A 20,131-nucleotide genomic window follows, 5' to 3' on the forward strand; every position below is an offset into this window, starting at 1 on the left:
TAATTAGGCAGTTGTAATGCTTTCACTGATTCCTGGCATTATGTTTCTGCCTTCCAAATTGAACACAAATGCTTCTAAACATTGATAACAGAGAGGCCATTCCTAAGTTTGCCTGCATTTGTCACGTTTTGATGTAATTTACACCCAGTGGAGCTTGCTAGGTGTAGAATATTTAATACTCAAGTGGCTTCATTGCTGCCTTACAAACATGTTATCATTTGCCTTGGATTACAGAATGGCCCTGAGCATCACCATTTGGAAATCTGAACAGACAGGAGATGCTCCAATATCTCATTTGAATGAAGAAATAAATAAGTATCTTGAGAATGAGGTGGGAAAGGCCAGCAATGAGAAAAGCCTGGGGGGTGATAAAGGCAGCAGGAGAAGTTACAGACTCCTGTGCTGTCAAGGACTCTTTGTTTGCTGTTAGTTGTGAAAAATGCCAGGGAAAGTGTTACACTGGGGGAGCCCAGAGCCAGGGGGATGTCAGCCAGGCTGGGGAACACTTGAGCTGATTCCATGGGAGCTGCTGTCAGCGAGAGGCACAGAGGCCTTGGTGACACTCTCACAGTTGCCAGCCCATCTGTCAGTTCCAATTTGATAGGAATTTCTCCTTCCCCCCTCTTTGTTGTTTTTTTTTTTAATGTGATTTCTTACCTTTGGCGACTGAGCGCTGTTGTATCAGTGCAACATTTGCCTTAGGACAAGGACCTTGTCTGTTTAGACCAATTAAATTTTGAAATGGGTAAAAATATCTGAGGAAATACTATGTGTATTTCATACATGTGGTGAGTCCTTATTTATACTTAAATATTCATATAATTATACTAATATGTTAACATGCAATGATAAAAATATATTTATATTTAAATATTTGCATTAGTAACACCAAGAGGCCATACCTCTTGCTCTCTCCACCCCAGCCAAGGCTTGATTGAGCATTAATTAGGTAATTACAAGGATCTGCACTGAGTCCAATCTTCCTTCCTTGATGTCCAAGGGAATGAGTGTTTCAAGGCCCTGTGGGTGATAGCCCATATGTGTGATAGATGAGAGAGACTCAAGGATGGCTTGGCTGGATTCAGTGAGGGTGAGGAGAATCTGAATCCAAGACCATCAAAACAACTCCAACATCTTTGTATGGTCCTGTTTTCTGGGTTTAGATCAGGAGATTTAGATGCATTAAATGAAATTGTACTCTTTTTCAGAGCTTGACTACTTTTATGTATTCTTAGATCAGCATCTGATCAGGCCCAGGTCATCAAACAGGACAGTTTAGGGTCAGTTTAGGATGGTTTAGGGACAGCCTGATCATTGCTGGAAACTGGGATTCTTATGTGGAGTTTATGATGAGCAAACCCAGTTCCGAAAGCACCCTATAGATCTTCTCTTTGCCAAATAAGAGAGCCCTGCCAGGAGTGAGTGAGGTACAGAACACAAATGGCTTGGAAGCTTTTTCACTTGTGCCTGTGCTCTCTCATTTTTACCCACTACCAGTAGTCCTTCCTATTAATTTATTCCAACACAAGAACAACCATTGGATCACCAGCTAAATTCATGAGTGCCCAGGTGAGGACACCAGTCTGGGCACAGCCATCAGTGTCCAGAAGAGCCACTTGGTAGAAATGCCAAGATTTTGGGAGGGCTGATTTTCCATCAGCCCTGTCTCTAACTCTGAGGCCAGGAAGAGAGGCTGGCTGCAACAGGCAGGATTCCCCTGTGCCCTGGGATTGTCTGGCACTGGAATTATCTGGCACTAACACCACCACACTAGTGAGCCCCTAGTTCTGATTCTCAGTGTTGTTATTATTATGCACAGTAAAATCACTCAGGAAAAGAATGAAAAACAAATTTTTCATGTCCTTCCCCTTGAACATGGAGCTGTCAGGTTGTCAGCACAGCAGGTCCCTGGCTGGATAATAATTGATAGAGACTCCATGTATTTCAGAAGGCTGATAATTTCTTTATTAAGAAACCCATAGTTTTATAGCCTAGTTTGCTACAAGTGGACCTAGTTGGTCCTTTAGTTAAAACACCATCACCATTGGCTAATTAAGAACCCACAGCCTGCAGGGGCTGTGTGCCTGAAGGGTCTGTAAACAAATCTCCATAACACATTCCACATGTTCACAACACCAGGTGCAGCAAATGAAGATAAGGATTGTTTCTCATTCTTTTCTCTGATCTTCTCACAGCCTTTCCCAGAATGATGCCTGGGAAGTTGTCTGTTTCTCTCTGTGGCCAGAGAGCTGCTGCCGCATCAGGTTCCTCAGAGATGTGAGTTCTTTCTGTTTAATGGTTGTTTTTCATGCCCAAGGAGTCCCCTGGCCGGCCCAGTGAAGCAGAGACAGAGATGGGGCTGATCGTGGGCCATGCCTACTCCGTGACTGCCATCAGGAAGCTGCGCCTCGGGGAGAGCCTGGTGTTCTCCTTCAAGGCTGAAAAGCTGTTCATGATCAGGCTGAGGAATCCCTGGGGCAAAAAAGAATGGCATGGTGCTTGGAGTGACAGGTAAGAGCTGCAAACCCAGTGTCCAAGGGTGAAGCTGTGCTGGGGCACTGCAGTTTGTGGGTAAACACTGGTGGGACACACCCATGCTCAGAGATGGCTGGACCTCTGTGCATCTCTGCCCATTTTCCTCTGAGAAACTGAGCATGTCCTGGAGGAGCCTATGGCTCCCTGGACCTTATTTACTCTTTACATCATTCTTCTAGCCCACTGGACCATGGGACGAAAAATAGCTCAGGAGTGAAGACCACAAGGCTCGTTCCCAACTTCACCACTGAGCATGTCTGTGACTCAGTTTCTCATCTGTCATTTCCAGCTACTGGGGATGGCAAAAGTCTTGTAGATAATTTAAGTGATTGGTGAAAAATGCTGTAAAAGTACCATATTTGTGATTTCTTTCTAATTAACTTTTTAATTAATTGTCTCATGGGCCACAGACTTAGCAAGTACCTGCACAGCAAGAGAAATGATTGCTGGAGGGGATGTCCCCCATCAGGGGTGATTTATACATGAAAAATATGTGACAGTTCAGCACTGGGCTCACCAGCTAGCATTTAGTATTTAACATTGCAGTGTTCTTAACAGCAGCATGTTAATTGCTTATAATCCATGCTTTAGCTAGCAAAAATCTACTACTTTCAGAGAGATTGGTCTGGGTGAAACGCAGAGAATGCACAAAAGAGCTGCTGTATCTTGTTCAACTGAAGCCCTTAGGGTTCTCCAGCAGCCTGGCACAACTGCCACTCATACCAGCACTGAGCACTCTGATGGTGGCCCATGGCTTTTGTTCTAACGGAATTAAATTGACAATTTCCAAATAGGTTAAGAAAATGCCTGTTGGGGTGAGCAGCCTCCCTTCCCTCCTTCCAGCCTCCTTCAGCTTTAGCCTCCAGTGCTTTTGGAGGGGCAGGGGGGAGTTGTGGCTCTGTTTGTCTGGTGCAACCCAGCAGGAACAGGGTCTGGTTTGGGTTTCAGCAGGAGGCTGCTGGAATTTAGGGTCTGTGCTCCCCTACAGGGGCTCTGTGCCTGAAGGGTCTGTGCACTGGAATATCCCTCTGCAAACTGGACACTGTGCTCAGGCTCCAGCAGTTTCTTCTCAAAGGCCCCCGGGGAAATTTCAGACCTCAGGCCTGTTTTATTAAGATGATTAAAAGACAAAGAGAATTCTCTGGTCTAAGTGAAGCATTCAATAATCTCCTGAGGAGGAAAACCAGGTTTCATGTGAGGGGCCTTCAGGGAATGGAGTCAATCTCCTGTGACCTTGGAAACCAGCTGTTTAAGTGTTTAAGAGTCCTAATGGAGGGTGTGACAAAGGAAATCAATAAAGTTCTGCTCTAGTTGAGCCTATTTCCTATTAATCTCTTTCTTTTTTAGTAGCTTTCAAATCAATTAATGTTTTAAAACTCCTCCTGAAAGCCTCACGCTTTCATCAATATCATTTGCCCTTTCAGTACTCTGATATTCTTTTTAAAACCACAGATCAGGAGAGATTTTTACTTCCATTTTTTTTCCAGGTAAGAGTTTGTATTTTAAGTTATTAATCATCTTTATTGTTTTGATTTTTTTTTTTCTCTTTTTTTTTTTAATTATTTCCTTTTAGTTCTGAAGAGTGGAAGAAAGTCAGCGATTCTGAGCGCAAGAATTTGGGGCTCACTGTTGAGAACGATGGAGAGTTCTGGTGAGTGGGAGTGATGAGAAGGGTTTGGAGACACTGGCTACACTGAGTAACTGTCATTAATCTGCCAATTAACAGCTTCAAAAACAGATGGTTAAAGTTATCCCAAGGTCTGTTTCTTTCAAGCTCCCAAGGGATGACAGGGAAGAATAATAAAAATGGATTTCAAGCTAGTAGAACAAAATCAGTAGCTCTCAGAATCTACTGTCTGTATTTAGGATATTCTCTCAGAAAACAGGAGAAAATGTGCTGGTTTACATGACACGATGCCCAGTATTGAACACTGTTTAGACCAGTTAAATTTTGAAATGGGCAAAAATATCTGAGGAAGTACCATGTGCATTTCACACCCTGTTTACTGAGTACTGTGCCTGTCTGTAGGTCAGCCATGGCTGAGGCATCTAAAAATAGAGTTGCATCCAGTGAATTGTGATATTTGTTGGTGCTTTCCAAATGTTCATTCTCTATACAATATCTAGAGATCTATTAATTTTGACCTTGCTTAAAGCTTAGATCCTTAGCCCAGCAGGTCCTTCAGGAAATGATCAATATTGCATCAAGTGAGCTGGCAGGGCTCACAGTGAAAATAATTCTGTTGGCTTTGTCTGGACTGGCAGCTGCAGGGTTTGGCTCTGGGCCATGAATAAGCCAGGCCATGATGGTAATTCAAAGAGCCAAGCTGGTTTTCAGTTGCTCTGCAGTCCAGCCCCTTCTTTTAGCAGGCACAGGTGAGATGGGGTTAAAGAAAAACTCTGTCCAGAGTGCAGAGATTGGAGTTGTGCTCAAGGACAGATGTGACAATAAGGACTGTAATAATGAGTGGATCCTGCTTTAATTGCAGGTGATCTCTTTGGCCTTTGTAAAATGTGTCATCAAATCCAGCCTGGGAGGTTCAAGCAGTCCTGTAGGCTTAGGAGATGCAACAGGACAGATCCTGGTCTGACCAAACACACTGAGTGATGCTGCTCTGAATTAAAACCCTGTGATTGTGGATTCATGAGTGTTTCCACATGGAAAGCTTTCCAGTGAAGCAGTTTGTCCCCTGCACAGCTGAGCAATGCCTCCTCTTCAAGTTACTGGAAGATTTTGTGTTTTATTTTGGCTCTTTGTGTGAATATCACTGTTTATTTTTAAACAAACCATTACTCCCCTGGTGTTCCCTGGAGCAGGATGACGTTTGAGGACTGGTGTAAGAATTTCACAGATGTGGACATCTGCAGGACTGTGAACACCTCCTGCTTCAGCCTCCACAAGACCTGGGAGAAGGAAATGATCTATGGGGCTTGGGCAAAGCACCCAGAGCCCCTGCTGAACCGAGCTGGGGGCTGCTTTGATAACAGAGAGACCTTCCTGCAGAACCCCCAGGTGGGAAGTTTTGTGAGGTATTGAAGTGTACCCACTTTAGCTGGGGCTCCTGAAGTAACCACCCTGTTTAGGAGTTGGCAGTGACTACCAGACAGAAATCTCATTGCCCTGGGAGTGTGCTGTTTACTGCGTATTTCATGATTTTGGTGCAGTTTCTCAGAATGGTTTATATATTTATTTAGGACTGATCATGCTTGGAGCTGGTGAGTCACACACACAACAGGTGTGTGTCCTGGTGGACTTCTTTCATTTTCCCAGTCATAGAAAGGCAGCAAGCCTGATATTCTAATGACAGAACTCACTTAACCCCCTTAAACAGCTCGGGGATTTGATCCACTGTATTTAGTTAGTGTCCCTTGGCATTACTGTGACATTCTGGAAGTACCTGATCTCTTCCCCAAGCTCACCTCCTTGTCAGCATTACAGAATTTTCCTTGTCTCATTCTACCTGGTCATTTCAAGCTATTCAGTTGATCTGTTCATCCATTCCTACTCCCTTTCCCACCTTCCTGCCCTTCTCTCTCCCAGCACGTGCAAATTCAGACATACAACTTCTGTTACTGTCTGTGGGGCCTGGGCACTTACTCTGGTAGTTACTACTTTGAAAATGGATCTTTCTGTCCAGATTAATTAAAGATATTTTTGCATCTGCTTCTCTGCACTTGCAAGGGAGGTTTCTACCTGCAGCCTGTGTTTTCAGAGGGGGAGGCTGCAGCAGTGCAGCCCAGCTGCTCACATCAGAACTCAGGTTCCCAGCTCATCCTGCAGCTCTTCACTGCTCTGCCTTCTGTCAGTGCCTCATTTCCAGGGGGTGATGTAATTCAGGTGTTGCCCTGTGAGATGCTGGATGTGTTCCAAGCCTTGTCTGGTCTCATTTGTAAGTGTTTAGCTGTCACAGAGAACAAATGCACACTTCCAGCTGAGTGCAATGCTGATGCAGTGGAAGGCCTCTGTATTGCAGTGTTATCTCTGGGCCAGTGGATTAAAAGGCTCTTAGCAGCAGTGCTGGAACACATTTCTGTTATCTTAGGGCCATTACAGGTTACTGTGGCACACCCCACCATAATCTAGAGATAATCTCTCTGTTCTCCTGGCACTGAGGCCTCCTGTGAGGTTTATCTGTGCAGGGAGGGATTGTCACACTTCCAGTCCCTTTGATAAGGCAATTTCAGCCAAGTATTTGTGCATTCTACAGTCACCTGCTGACTTCTAGATCATTACCCATTGGGACAGCTGAGGTGCCATCAGGAGAAGGTCACAGTTGCAGAGCTGTCACCAGACCAGGAGAACTCTGCTGGTTCCACTCCTTGTCCTTCCACCCCTCCATGGCCTTGGAGCACCCTGGGCTGCCTGGGGGGTGTACGGCTCAACAGACAAGAATTAAAATGTGCCTCACTGGGTGATGCTGCATCTTTATATCTCGCTTTTTAGGTTCTCTTACAGCCCCTGGGACTCTCCCAGGGCCCTGTGCTTTCTCTGCTGCAGTAAGAGATAAAAACACAAATCAGAGCTTGGGATGGGGCCTTGTTCAGCAGAGCTCCAAGGCAGAGGGATGTGGATGGTTCTGTAGCCAAGGCAATCTCTATATCTACCTCAGAGCAAAGCTCAGTAATTTGTTTTTCAGCAGCAGTCAAAGGAAAAGGGAGCGGGGAGTTGAACCAGTGATGATATTCCTCTCCACACTGCCAGGGAATTTCTGCTTAAATCAGAACATGTGGTACCCAGCTGTGCACTGCTGCAGGTTTATGTTTCTATTTATTTTCTTCACATTTAAGTGTCTTTGAGGATGGGAGAGTACAGTATCTATCCAAACTTGGGGTAAATAATGTCCTCTTCCTTCCTCTGGTCCTGACAACTCAGGTTTGTCCTCTGCATGCACAAAGCAAAATTTAAAGGAGTCTCTAATAATGAACAAATTAATTAAATTCCTTGTCATATTAAGAAACATCTGTCTGACCTTTTTTTTTGTTCATACTTATGAACTGGTCTGGTAGTGATTTTTAATACTGTAACTGTTCGAGTCAGATTTAGTAAGATGGGAACTACTGCTTAAACTTGAGATAAATTCTTTTGATCTTAAACCCAAGTTGACTCAAGTTTACTGTAAACAGTTTGGATAAAATATTTGTATGGTAGAGATGCAGGAGTCTTTCTTAGCTGTTTTTAACTGGGTATTCAGGAAAACTGAGAAGTCCAAAACTAGCATTCCTGTCATTGTCACATTAAATAGGAACTGTAGATGCAGAACAAAGTGCCTTTTAAATAAGATTTGAAAGATTCCTTCATTTGCAGGCCCTACATAACTATGTCTGAAATTTCTAGGCACTGTTTAGTTTAAAGGAGAATCAAAAATTATCTAAGACCCCATGTGGAGTCTGGTTTATTTTTTTTTTAATTTGATTCCTGATTTATAGCTAAATAAAACTTTATCTTTTGTCTTTTTCTTTCAAATGAGGCATCCTCCTGCTGACTCCAGTTATTTTGTAGCTTTGTCCCAGGCTGTCTTTTATGTGATTTCACAGAATCAGAGAGTCATGGAATGGTTTGGGTTGGCAGGGGCCTTAAAGCTCATCTCAATCCTCAATCCACCCCCTGCCATGGCAGGGACACCTTCCCCTGTCCCAGGCTGCTCCAAGCCCCAATGTCCAGCCTGGCCTTGGGCACTGCCGGGATCCAGGGACAGCCACAGCTTCCTGGGCACCCTGTGCCAGGGCCTGCCCACCCTCACAGGGAAAAAATTTTTCCTAACATCCAGTCTAAACCTATCTTGCTTCACTTTAAGGTCATTCCCCATGTCCTATCACTAGGATTACCATTTTCATCAATACTTTTTATTTACCTGATACTTTTGATTTTAAGATCATTACTATTAGCATTCATTTTCCAGCTGTGAATTGCTGGGAACGTCTGTTCCATGGAGAACTCTCCTTCCTCCCTCAAATGTATTTCCATTTGTCTCCTTTGTATGCACATGTCTTGGTTTGAAAAGCCAGGTGTCTGGTAAGGAAGGCAGGAGCCTCCCCTGAAATGGAAAATGTAAACCCCCTCCCTCTGAATTATTCTGATTTGGAAATTAAGGGGCTTTCAGGGAAATATACAGGGATAGGAATAACAGTTTTTATTAAGGGAAGAAAATAAAAATAAACAATGCAATAACACAAAACAAACCACTGCCAGAGTCAGAGCATGCCCTGGCCCCCTGTGTGTCAGGGCGGTGGCACAGTCCCATCCCATGGTGGCTCAGCCCTCCTGCAGTGTTTCCTTGGTGATGGCTTTACCCTCAGCCTCCTGAGGGTAAAATTCCAACAGCTCTTCCCTCTCCTCTCTCCTCCCAGTACCTCTTTGATGTTAAGAAGGCCCAGGACAAAGTGCTGGTGTCCTTACAGCAGGAGGATCGCCGCAAGTACAAGAAAGAAGGGAAAGGAGACAACATCACAATTGGCTTTGAAATCCTCAAGGTAGGCAGCCAGCTGTGCTCCTGGTGCAGAGCTTGTTCAGTTTGCTCAGTCCTGCTTCTCCCTGACAGTGAGATCTTTGGCAGCTAGAGATCTACCTCTAGATAGATAAATCTAGATAATAATTTGATCTGTTCATCCATTCCTACTCCCTTTCCCACCTTCCTGCCCTTTTCTCTCCCAGCATGTGCAAATTCAGGCATAGACTTCTCTTATGGTCTGTGGAGTCTGGGGACTTACTCTTTTAGGTACTGCTTTGAAAATGGATCTTTCAGATAATATACCAGGATTGTCCTGGGGTCTGGCTCTGTGCTCAGATTTTGTGTGTGCACTTAACTCAGGCCATGGGAACTCAACTGATTTTAGTTCAGCTCAAACTCTATTTGAATAAGTTTCATTTATTTGAAATAAATAATTTTCACTCCTTGCAAAAGAATTTTAAGTGTTTTTCCTACCCCAAAACTTTCTAGAGAAAGGCAAAATGATATTAATACTTAAAACATGGAGGGTTTTTCTCCTTCTTCTGCCTCCATTTCACCAGAAAATACAGCTAGAAGAATGAGGTTGAAAAGTCTGCAGTTTTTCTGTTGCCACTTGGAAAAAAAGTATTTTTAAAAGCTGGAGTGGTGAGCAGGAAATGAATGTATGGGAAAAGGAACCACAGGGATCCCAAAAGGTAATTTAATTGCACTCTCAAGGCAAATTGAGTAAAATGAAAACACTCAAACTCAGAGGAGGAGAGCTCTTTCACTGACGAACGGGGTAATCCTGTTATCTGTTGCTACAGCTCCTGGGACTACATTAAATCTATGGCCCTACCCTAAAAAAAAAAAAAGTCAATTTTTAACAGTTGGTTAGATTTGCTGACATCTGCATCAAACCTACTCATTTGCCAATCACCTGTTAACCACATATATTGAAAAGTGTAATTTGGAAAGGCTTGAAAAAGAAAACCACACCTTCCTAAAAGCTTCAGTGCTCTATTTTTATTTCTGTTCAATAATTTTTCTATTTTAGATCTATTCTAACACACCAGGCTTGTTAGCATGACTAAAGGCCTTGGGAAGAGAGCTGCCAGAAAAGAATGAAGGGCTGCCTTTGCCTCAAGAACTGCTGGAGAGAGAGGTTTAGATTTAAGCTGTGCTCTGGCAATACCAGTCCCCTGGAGGGGATGTTAAGAGTTAAGCACGACTTCAAGGCTTAGAACAAAACATGAATGGTTATTCTGTGGCTTTTGTATTCAGGAAAGGGCAAAGAAAATCCAGCTGTGTGCATCTGGATTGGGAGCCTGCTGTGAAAGGCTAGAGAAGGGAGGCAGAGGGATCTTGTTCTAGTTGAGATGGTCACAATACAAAGCAACACACTCCATTTTCAGAAGGCTTCAAACTGTTTTTTTTATAGCATGCATGCTTTTCATACATTCTTACAAAACTCATCAGTTTACTCATTGGTCAGGAAAGACAAACAAAGTGCTCACTGGAACAGGCAGTTGCAGGTTTCTCTTATTTATCCTTCTTTCTTTCTTGGTTTCTATGTCAACTACCTTGGTAGAAAATTCTTTCAGGGGCGAACATGGATCCTCTTCTCAAACTTCTCTCTGGCTCACAGAAGTTGCTGTAAAACCTCTTCCACGGGATCTCAGCCTTGTCTGAGCAGGTGCAGTCCTTGGGCTGTGTGTCCATCTCTGGAAGTGTTCCAAGCTCTGCAGTAGCATCACATCATCTCTGTCAGTGGGCTCCTGTCTTTGCCAGCCCCAAACTTTCACCTGCCACAGCTTAACTGGATGAGAAAACACTTGCCAGACGATTTGCCTTGTTGGGTGAGAAGCTGTGTGGTGCTCAGGGAGAGCCCTGCCCTCAGCCCTGCTGTCCCTAACCCCTCTCCTGCTGCAGGTGGAGGACAACAGGAGGTACAGGCTGCACAAGCTCACGGTGCAGGAGAGAGTGGCCACGTCTCCCTACTTCAACACACGCAGCGTGTTCCTGAGGAGGACCCTCCAGCAGGGCCGCTACGTCCTGGTCCCAACCACCTACATCCCAGGGGTCCCCACAAAATTCATCCTCAGGCTCTACACAGATGTGCCCTCAAAACTCAGGTGGGTGCCACTCACAGCTGCAGGAGATAGATCCTCCTGAGCCCACAGGCTGCAGCTCCATGGAAGGGCTTGCCAGGTTGTCCTCCAACTCCCTGGCTCATGTGGCTCCAGAACTGGGCCCTGGAAACATCAGGAACACCTCTGAGAATATCCAGGTCTGTGCATGGTCAGGAAATGTTTAGTTAGGGATATCTTGGGTGATTCATTTTGAGTATTTTGGTTTTTTTAGTGCAGTTCTTGTAGTGGCTCCCAGTTCTAGGTCAAGACACGGAGCACTGGTGCTTGTGGCCACAGCTGATATTTGTTGTTTCTGTGGCCATTCCTCTGAAAGCAGTGGCTGCTGCAAGAGTAGAACCAGTGCTTCATGAATCAGGCCCACTGCATTTATTTCTTGATTTGACAGTATTTTCCACTATTTAAAATTGGGGGTTTTTTCACCACTTTTGCTTCCACACAAAAGATAACACAAATTTGTTTTATTTTGCTTTGCTTTATTTTTATCTCTTACATCTGTCATTTCTGCACCACAGAATTCAAAAACAGCAGATAAGGAAAAACTATGATTCTCATGTTCTAAAAATGCCAGATTTCCACAACCATTGATTGTTTGCTTGGCATTCTTTGCTTAGGTTGCTTTTTCCATGATTTTTCAGGGAGCTGAAGGCAGATAGGCCTAAAATGACGTGTTGGAGTCTCCTTTGTGGCTACCCACGCAGAGTCACCCAAATCAAAGTCCACTCTGCAGAGGGTTTGCAGAAACAAGACAGATCAGGAGGTAAGTGGAAAGGGAGTCTGGAGGAGTGGAATTGGCTTTTCAGTCCTCTGAAGATGATTTGGGTTGATATGTAAGCAATCACAAATCATCCAAACAGAGCATTTATGGGATTTGCTTTTCCATCTTGCTGTAAAACCTGCTCCAGTGGAGAGATCAGATGAATATGGGGATGCGCAACAGCAAGTTATGGGCAGGTCCACAACTGGGCAGGAGTAGTCAGACCCTCCTGAGGAGCTAATTGTGGGGATTAGTAAGGTTCTTCTGTCAGGGCTGTGTATTTTCTAAATGGAAAATATCCAGGGGGCAGCTGAATGGCACAGACTCGTGTAGTGTGTTACATTTACCTCATTAGAGCACTTCAGGAAGGACTTCATGGTTTTCAATCAATCATTTTCAGCTGGGTAAAGTAGAACAGGGGTTAAATGCTTTATACATGGGTGTATGTCTGTCAGAGGAAGTGTCCTGAAGGACACCAAAACGGCTTTATAGCACCTGATGTTGAGTTAATTAGGAAACTTGCCCAGTTGTCATTTGCTTTTTCATTTTCTACTCCTGCTCTCTGATAGTCTTCATTTTTCACAGCTCAATGCTGGTTGTTATCAGAGCTTTGTTCCTGGCCAGAGGAAATTTATTTAATTTTTATTTTAAATGTTTATTGGAAAGCTCCTCCTTGGTGCTGTCTTTGATCCATTGCTCTGTCTGGACAAAATAATGGATGGTTTGCTGTTGTCAGGAATAGTGGATGAATCCAGAGTCAGTCCTGGATGCTCCTTGTGGAAGCACCTCTCTCCAAGTCAGTGTGTTCTGAAGTGGATCCAGCTGTCTGTGAGCCAAGCACAGTGGCAGGTCTGCAGGATGATGAGGAAACTCTGTGCTAGAGGATTTTCTGTCACTCATTCCCAAGCCTGTTTTAAAGATGCCTCTCACTACTGTCTGTCAGGCCTTTTCCCTGAGTTTCTCTTTGAGAAAAAAAAAATCACCTTTTGCACCTTTAAGTGTTCCTGATGACATTCCATGTTGGATTTGTACATTGAATTGTTTTTCACCACTTAGAATATAAACTGAGTGTTGAGATCCATGGTGTGTGACGGCCCTGGAAGCAGAGAATCCTTAGTGGAAGCTGCCTTGGGAGCAGCCTGAGTAGCAGAGATTCACCTGCAAGAGGCAGTGCTTGTCTCAGCACTGTACCTGGTGTTTGAGCCATGCCCTTTTCCAGTGGCTAAAGCTGTCAGAGCTCTCCAGGTGCTGGGAAGAGCAGTAAAGGAGTGGGAATGCAGCTGGCATTCCCTTAGGAATGTTTTCCAGAAAGCTGTTTGCTTTGGTGCAGTGCTGCAGGGTGTGGGTGTTAGATCCTGGGTGCAGTTCTCAAAAACCCAAAAATTCACCTTTAGACTACTGAGCACAGATTTCTTTAAGCCTTAGAAATGCCAATACTCTTCAGGCGTTTCTGGCTTTTACAGATTCCAACTTTTTCCTTTGCACTGTTCTTTTGTACAGCTTCCCAAGGCAGCAGCATGGCCAGGACTGAGGTGAGAGAGCTGTTATGGGGCTCAGGGCAGAGCTGGAGCCATTGGAGTGCCCCAGAGCTGAACCCAGCCCTCCTTCCACTGCCAGAGCTGTTTCCTGAGCAGCAGCTCCAGTTTCGTTCCCTGCTGATGGCCAATTCCAGGACACTGCTTTTCCACTCTAGCAGACCTTGGTGTTTTTTCTTTGTCCTGTAAATAAACCAGGCACAGAACTGGGCCATCCATAGCTGAGAACATCTGATCCCTCGTGTGCTCTCCCACTGCTTGCTTTTGTTGGGAATTGGAGCCAGTTTTCCTAAAACAACTGACCCATCCAGCACTGCTATCATGGGGTCAGAATATTTTGTGTCCCTGTTATGGTTGTGAGGGTCCCAGCACGAGGGAAGAGATGAATCTGACTCCATGTTTCAGAAGGCTGATTTATTATTTTATGGTATTATATTATATTTAAAAAATTATATACTAAAACTATACTAAAGTGTAGAGAAAAGGATACATCAGAAGGCTAGAAAAGAATGAATAATAAAAACTTGTGACTGACCAGAGAGTCTGACACAGCTGGCTTTGGTCATTAAGTAAAAACAATTCACATGGAACCAATCAAAGATACACCTGCCACATTCCAAAGCAGCAAACACTGCTGAGAAGAGAATCAGATTATTATTTACATTTTTCTCTGAGGCTTCTCAACTTCCCAGGAGAAGAAATCCTGGCAAAGGGATTTTTCAGAAAATATCATGGTGACATGTCCCCCTTCTACCTCCCTCTGAGAGGTCTTGCTGAGAATTTGAATGTTTCCTTCAAATATTTTCTTTCCTTTTCCCTTCACTTAGCCAGTCCCCTCATTAACTGCTCCCTCATCCATCCAGCAGATGTGCCTGTCACCTCTTTAGCTCTGTGGCCTTTCCCCACCCCTCCTTATGCTCTTTATCTCTTAATTACTGTTAATGATCCGGTGTTGCTGTGCTCTTTGCTCTCGGACAAAGCTGTTAACACCACTGGGGTGACAGGCAAGACCCCGTTTTATCCAGATCCATTTTCCACATTGCTTTGCAAAGGGGGCAGCTTCTCCACCCCTGGTGACAGAGCCTGGTGCCACCCCATGCCCCAGAGCTGAATTCACAGTTCAGTGACACGGAAGGCAATTACCCATCAGAAAAGCCGATATCCTGCTACCTGCCATGGAACTGGGAGGGGTTGTCAGGGAAACAGCTCTGGCCAGGTGTAACCACAGAGCAACATATGGACAAATCTGTGTCTGCCTTGTACATGGAAGTGGCTGTGCCTGCCTTGGATGCAGCTGTTATGTGCTTTGTTCATGTGGGGTGTTGGTACCTGGTCTGGTAAATGAGTGATGAGTTTGAGGGAAATCATCTGGGTATGGTTTGTTAAAAAGCTAAAGTTGCCTAAAATTGTGCTGCCTTCTGGCTGTGGTGGTATTTTCAAGTAGATGGTGAAAAAAAGCGTGTTAGAAACTCTCATGAGCCTTGCAGATACCCTGGGTTTATTTAACATCTTTATCTAAGAAGTTGCAAGGTGTGGGAAAAAAAAAGGTATTCTGTCATTAACAATAGAAATAGATAGAATTGTGTTGAAATAAAAACATGGTATTGCCTTTGTTTAATTAAAAGTTAATTAGAGGATGGAACGGCCCATTCTATCTGAATGTGTTTGGTGTTTCCAAAATGGATCTTACTCCTTATTGTAAAGGAAAGATAATATCAACTTTAATAAGAAATAAAAATGCTCAAGGCATTTCTAGAAGGCTGAACAATTGCAGGGGGTCATGTATGAGGGTTAGATTGGATATTGGAGAAATTGTTCTCTGTGAGGGTGGGCAGGCCCTGGCACAGGGTGCCCAGGGAAGCTGCCTCTGGATCCCTGTAAGTGTCCAAGGTCAGGTTGGACAGGGCTTGGAGCAGCCTGGGACAGTGGAAGGTGTCCCTGCCCATGGCAGGGGGTGGAACTGGATGGGCTTTAAGGTCCCTCCCAACCTACACCATTCCATGGTTCTGTGTTTTCACCTGGACAGGGAGCAGTGGCTGTGACGTGCTCTGGTGTCCTGTGGTGCTGCCAGGCACAGGAGGGGATTGTCTCTGCTGGGTTTGTGGGCAGCTCTCAGCTGCCATTCTGTGTGCCCAGAGCTGTGCTGCTGATTGTGTTCCAGGAGCAGATCCCTACGTGCTCATCAAGTGTGAGAAGCAAAGCCGGCGCTCCCCGGTGCAGCACGACACCACCAGCCCCGTCTTCAACACCCAGGTGATCTTCTACAGGAAGGACATCGACAGTCCTGTCACCATCCAGGTGAGACAGCCACACAGCAGCTGCTCAGGGCAGGGAGGGCAGCACAGCAGCAGCAGCCCTGGGCTTCACTGGGCCAGCTGTTCCTTTGTGTGACCCAGGAGAGAGAGAACCTCTGCCCCCCTTGCTGGGCTCTGCCCCTGAACACCAACACTGGCCTTTTCCCTGGGAAACAGAACTCACCAGCCCAGGTTCCTGATGTCAGTTTGCAGGAGGCACTTGGCACTGTCAAAGCAGCCTGAGTTTCCAGTGGTGGCAGCTTGGGTCTGGGAGGAATCCTGTGCCATGCAGAACCCCAGCAGGCAGCCGGCCACTCAGGGCTGCTGCTGCTTCTGCTCCACAAACACCAGAGGATGGCACTTGGGGATCACAAGGCATATTTCATTCCAAGGAATATTTCATTCCAAGGCTTTGAAGGAATTTACAGAATTCCTTTTGCCTCATGTGGTATCTGATGAAACAGAGACAAGGAGAAGCCAAGTGCTGTCCAGAGTCAGTGTTTGAAACAACCCCAAAGCTAAGGCTGTTATTAAGAAGTTTTCTACCCTGAATTCTAGTCCTGTGAGAACTAGACCTCACTGTTTACCTCAGCACTAGCTGGAGAAATAGAGCTTGGGATTGAGATGATGCAGTCCACGAAATCTTAGTCTTCAGCCTAGTCTGTGGGCCAGGCTCTAAAACTCTAGCACTGAGGAGGTGCAGAGGTGGGCACAGGCAGTCAGAGCAGCACAGACAGGCTATTGTAGATAGATTTTTACTGCTGATGTGCTAAAAAAAGGTCATTTTTATTCCTCTCTTAGGCAGGCTCTGACCTAGAAAGCAAAAAGCTGCATTTTTCTCCTTATTTGCATAGTCTATGTAAATGAGCATGCAAATCCAGACTCTCCCTCACGCTCTCTAGACAATTAACTAAATTTAGACACGCTGTTCCTAGGGGTTATCGGGGGTGACCCTTCCCGGCAGAGCGTGAGAGCAGCGCTGCCTCAGCCGGATTCTCTGTGTCCTCTCTCCAGGTGTGGAACAGCAACCTCCTGAGTGACCAGTTCCTGGGGCAGGCGGTGCTGGCAGCCTCCCCGGGTGAGCCCCTCAAGCAGCAGCGGCTGCAGCTGCGGGGCAGAGGCGGCGGGGAAGCGGCCGAGGTGCCGGGTCACATCAGCGTCACGGTGCTGTGCAGCGAGGACCTGGGCGAGCTCTGAGCTCCGCACAGCCAGACGGAGCTGTCGCCTCCCGGCAGCACAGGGAGCACATCAGCATAATCGCTTTAAAGGGGGGGAAAAGTCCTCCTTTGGGAAAGGGGGAAATGCATATTTATCCATAGCTATGCTCGTGATACAGCTCATGCAGTAGGAGAGTGTTGCAATAGGACACGAAATAAAACCACGCGGACACTGGAACTGCAAGGTAAGAAGAAGAAGAAGGGTGGTTTATTTCTTGACTCTAACATTTGTAGACTTTCAAAAGTGACAGTGGATTGGAGGATGAAAGTGCCACTTCTCCAATGACACTGGACAAACCAACAGTCTATCAAATTTGTCTTCCTCCAGAGAGGAATGTAAAAACAATAATTATTTACATAAAAGTGCATGAGAAACTCCATTACAAGAATATAAACATCTGAAGGCTTAGAAGAACTAGAAGAACAGGGTGACAGGAGAGGGACCAAATGGAATGCTGGCAGGGAAGCTGATGGGGATGGGAGCATGGTTGAGGATGCAGGCAGAAATGGCTGCAGCTCCATCGAGCACCCACCGGTAGCTTGGGAACTGGCAAGTACAAGGGGGATTCATGGGGATATTTTTTCCATATCCTTCCCATAGAAGGATATAAATTTCTTGATGAATTTCACTATAGATTAGATGTTTCTGTTCCTTGGTGAAAATAGAGCTCAGTCATAGCTTGTGGCCTTAAGACCAGTCTTTCCAGGACAACATTAAAACAGAGGGGCAGATCTTGCAGTGCCTGTTTGAACACCACAGCAAATAAGAGCTTTGTCCACCCAAAGGCTCTCAGACTGACTTTCTGATTGTTCTCTTCTCTGCCTCGAGCTGGTCACTCGCAGTTTGGTATCTCTGTCCAAGGGCACCTCACAGGTCAGCTGGGGCTTTGCTCAGAGCACAGATTCAGTTAATGGGAGCCTCCTTGCTTTGTTTAAGCCACATCATGCTAAAAATGGGATAAAAGCCCTCTTGTTTTGGTAGATGTAGCACCAGCCCGAAAGGAGAAAATGAGCTCATGAGAAGGGTGGGGTTGTAAAAGCAGGGTGCTGTTCCCTGGCAGTTGCAAGGTCTCACTCTCAAAATTTTGCAGTCATTTATTGCTGTCACGACTGATGTTTGATGGAGTTTCACTCGGGTACCATAGAGGACGGATGTTATTTCACATTTCCCTCCCAGCTGGGGTCTGGTGCCAGCTCTTCCCTTCCCCTGCAGCCCTGGCAGGGTTCCCTCAGCAGCTGTCTGGGGTGGGCATGCTGGGCAGTGACCCTGGCAGTGCACGGGGCTCTGTGCCAGACACTCAGAAATGGATTTTACACAGCTGCAGATTCTGGGTGGGAAAGTGAAGCTAAAGGACCATTCTGCCTTTTTACAGCCAGGAAATTTGGATTTCTGTGTGCCTTGTAGCCACTTCAGCCACACTGCAATTTTTACAATTTATGAAATGGCCCTTGACAGAGCTAATGTTTTCACAAAAGGTCTCCTCAGGGCTCCAAAAAGATGATTGCTGTGGTAGGAAAATGCTTTCTCTGACATGCCAGAGATGGTCTGTGGGGCTGTGAACGATGCTGCAGTGCCATCAGCTTGCACATACCAAGGACCAAAATCCAGCTCTTCTCAGACAATTTGGGCTCAGGCCATTTGGCACAGCAGAGATCTTGTCAGAGGTGTGAACTACAGGCCCCACAGGCAAGTGACATTCTCTGAAAGCTCATGGCTCCAGGGCTGCTTACTCCAGAAATGTTTGTAAACTGAGATTTCTCTCTTGAAAAGCATAAACTGTCTCATGCAGACCAGAGCTTGGACAGGGGAACTGCAAAGGTCGGGGCTGCCCTAGAGACTGAGAGCTGTTTGCTGTGCTTTTCCTCACACTCTGTCCAGGCTGTGGGAGCTGCTTCCTGCAGTGTTCCCTATGGGATGGTGCCCATTCCCTATGGGATGGAGGCCGTTCCCTATGGGATGGGGGCCGTTCCCCATGGGATGGGGGCCATTCCTGGGGCTTGGCTTGGCCAAGGATCAGTGTTTAGCCTGAAAAACATTCCACACTGAGATGGCACCAGAGGTTTGTGCCTCCCTGCCCCACCATTTGGCTGAGGATGCTCCTGAGCCCACTGAGGGCACAAAGCCAGCGCAGCCCCAAGCTGGAGGGGAGTCCCTTGGCTCGTTCCTTGCAGCCACACAGCCCTGGCCCCAGTCCCAGCACCACCACCCTGTTCCAGCCTCTGCACAGGGCTGTCCCCAGCATGAGTGGGACACAGGGAGCATGATCAGCAGTTCTTGGGTGTGTACAGCCTGGAAAAGTGGGAACTCAGGGTGAGGAGCACAGACACGGTGACCTTGAGGCCTTGATGATTGTGCCAGCTCCAGACATTGCCCCAGTTTGTCCCCGTGGCACGGGGCCAGGCACTGCTGGCCAGTGCTGGCCTGAGGGACTGGCGGTGCTGGGAGCTGCAGGAGGCTCAGCAGGATGCCTCCACCTCTGCAGTGATTGTTTTTGGGAACTGCTTGGTTTTCCCATCAGGAGGAGCTGATCCAGCTTGGGAATACAGCTGGCTCTGCTGGTTTACAGATGCTTCTGCCTTCCCAGGTGAAGCCAGGCAAGGGCAGGCTGACAGGGGCTTGTGCTGCTACCTGCTTCTAACTTTGGTACTTAAAATTGTTCATTTTTTAACAATATCAACATATGGGAAAACATCTTGGGTTTTTTTTTTGGGAGGGGAGAAGAGCTGCATTTATGTACACACTCGAGCCACCTCAAAAATTAAAACAGGTGGAAATGAGTGTAAAATATTTCATTGCAACATTTTGTAACTTTTCAATACGAAGTGACCCAAATAAAATTTTACAAAAAATTTCAATTTTAGCGATTTCTGCGCCGCCGGCGGCCGCGAGGGGGCGGTCGGTGTCCATGACACAGGTGTGACCACGGCCAGGTACGGACACCTGAGCGCGGGGGTGCGACACACCCGGAGAAAAACGGCCTTTAATTCACAGAGGGTGCCACACGTTAGCCTATACAAGCTATTATAGCTCTCTACACAATGTGTATCTGTTATAGAAGCCCTGAGTGTATATAAAAATGATATATATATACATATATATATATGCACACTGTGTATACACACACTATATACACACACCCTATATAGGTATGTACAGATATATAATATATATGCACAGTATGTATACACACAATATATACACACACCCAATATAT

At 45.8% G+C, this 20,131-nt stretch overlaps 1 protein-coding gene across 1 annotated transcript in view; it reads left to right on the forward strand.

Annotated features, from left to right (window-relative positions):
- Positions 1–19,708, forward strand: part of CAPN6 (calpain 6) — a 52,729-nt gene extending 33,021 nt beyond the window's left edge. Inside the window, exons 7-14 of the mRNA XM_041424400.1 lie at positions 2,318–2,511; positions 4,109–4,186; positions 5,353–5,548; positions 8,884–9,006; positions 10,896–11,098; positions 11,752–11,873; positions 15,567–15,703; positions 16,714–19,708. Coding sequence (XP_041280334.1) covers positions 2,318–2,511; positions 4,109–4,186; positions 5,353–5,548; positions 8,884–9,006; positions 10,896–11,098; positions 11,752–11,873; positions 15,567–15,703; positions 16,714–16,896 — 1,236 coding nt within the window. The 3' untranslated portion in view covers positions 16,897–19,708. The remainder of the gene's footprint in view (positions 1–2,317; positions 2,512–4,108; positions 4,187–5,352; positions 5,549–8,883; positions 9,007–10,895; positions 11,099–11,751; positions 11,874–15,566; positions 15,704–16,713) is intronic.
- Positions 19,709–20,131: the final 423 nt, after the last annotated feature.

The sequence above is a fragment of the Onychostruthus taczanowskii genome, unplaced genomic scaffold (genome assembly GCF_017590055.1).
Source record: "Onychostruthus taczanowskii isolate IOZ18803 unplaced genomic scaffold, ASM1759005v1 scaffold81, whole genome shotgun sequence".
In the NCBI taxonomy this organism is placed as follows: domain Eukaryota; kingdom Metazoa; phylum Chordata; class Aves; order Passeriformes; family Passeridae; genus Onychostruthus; species Onychostruthus taczanowskii.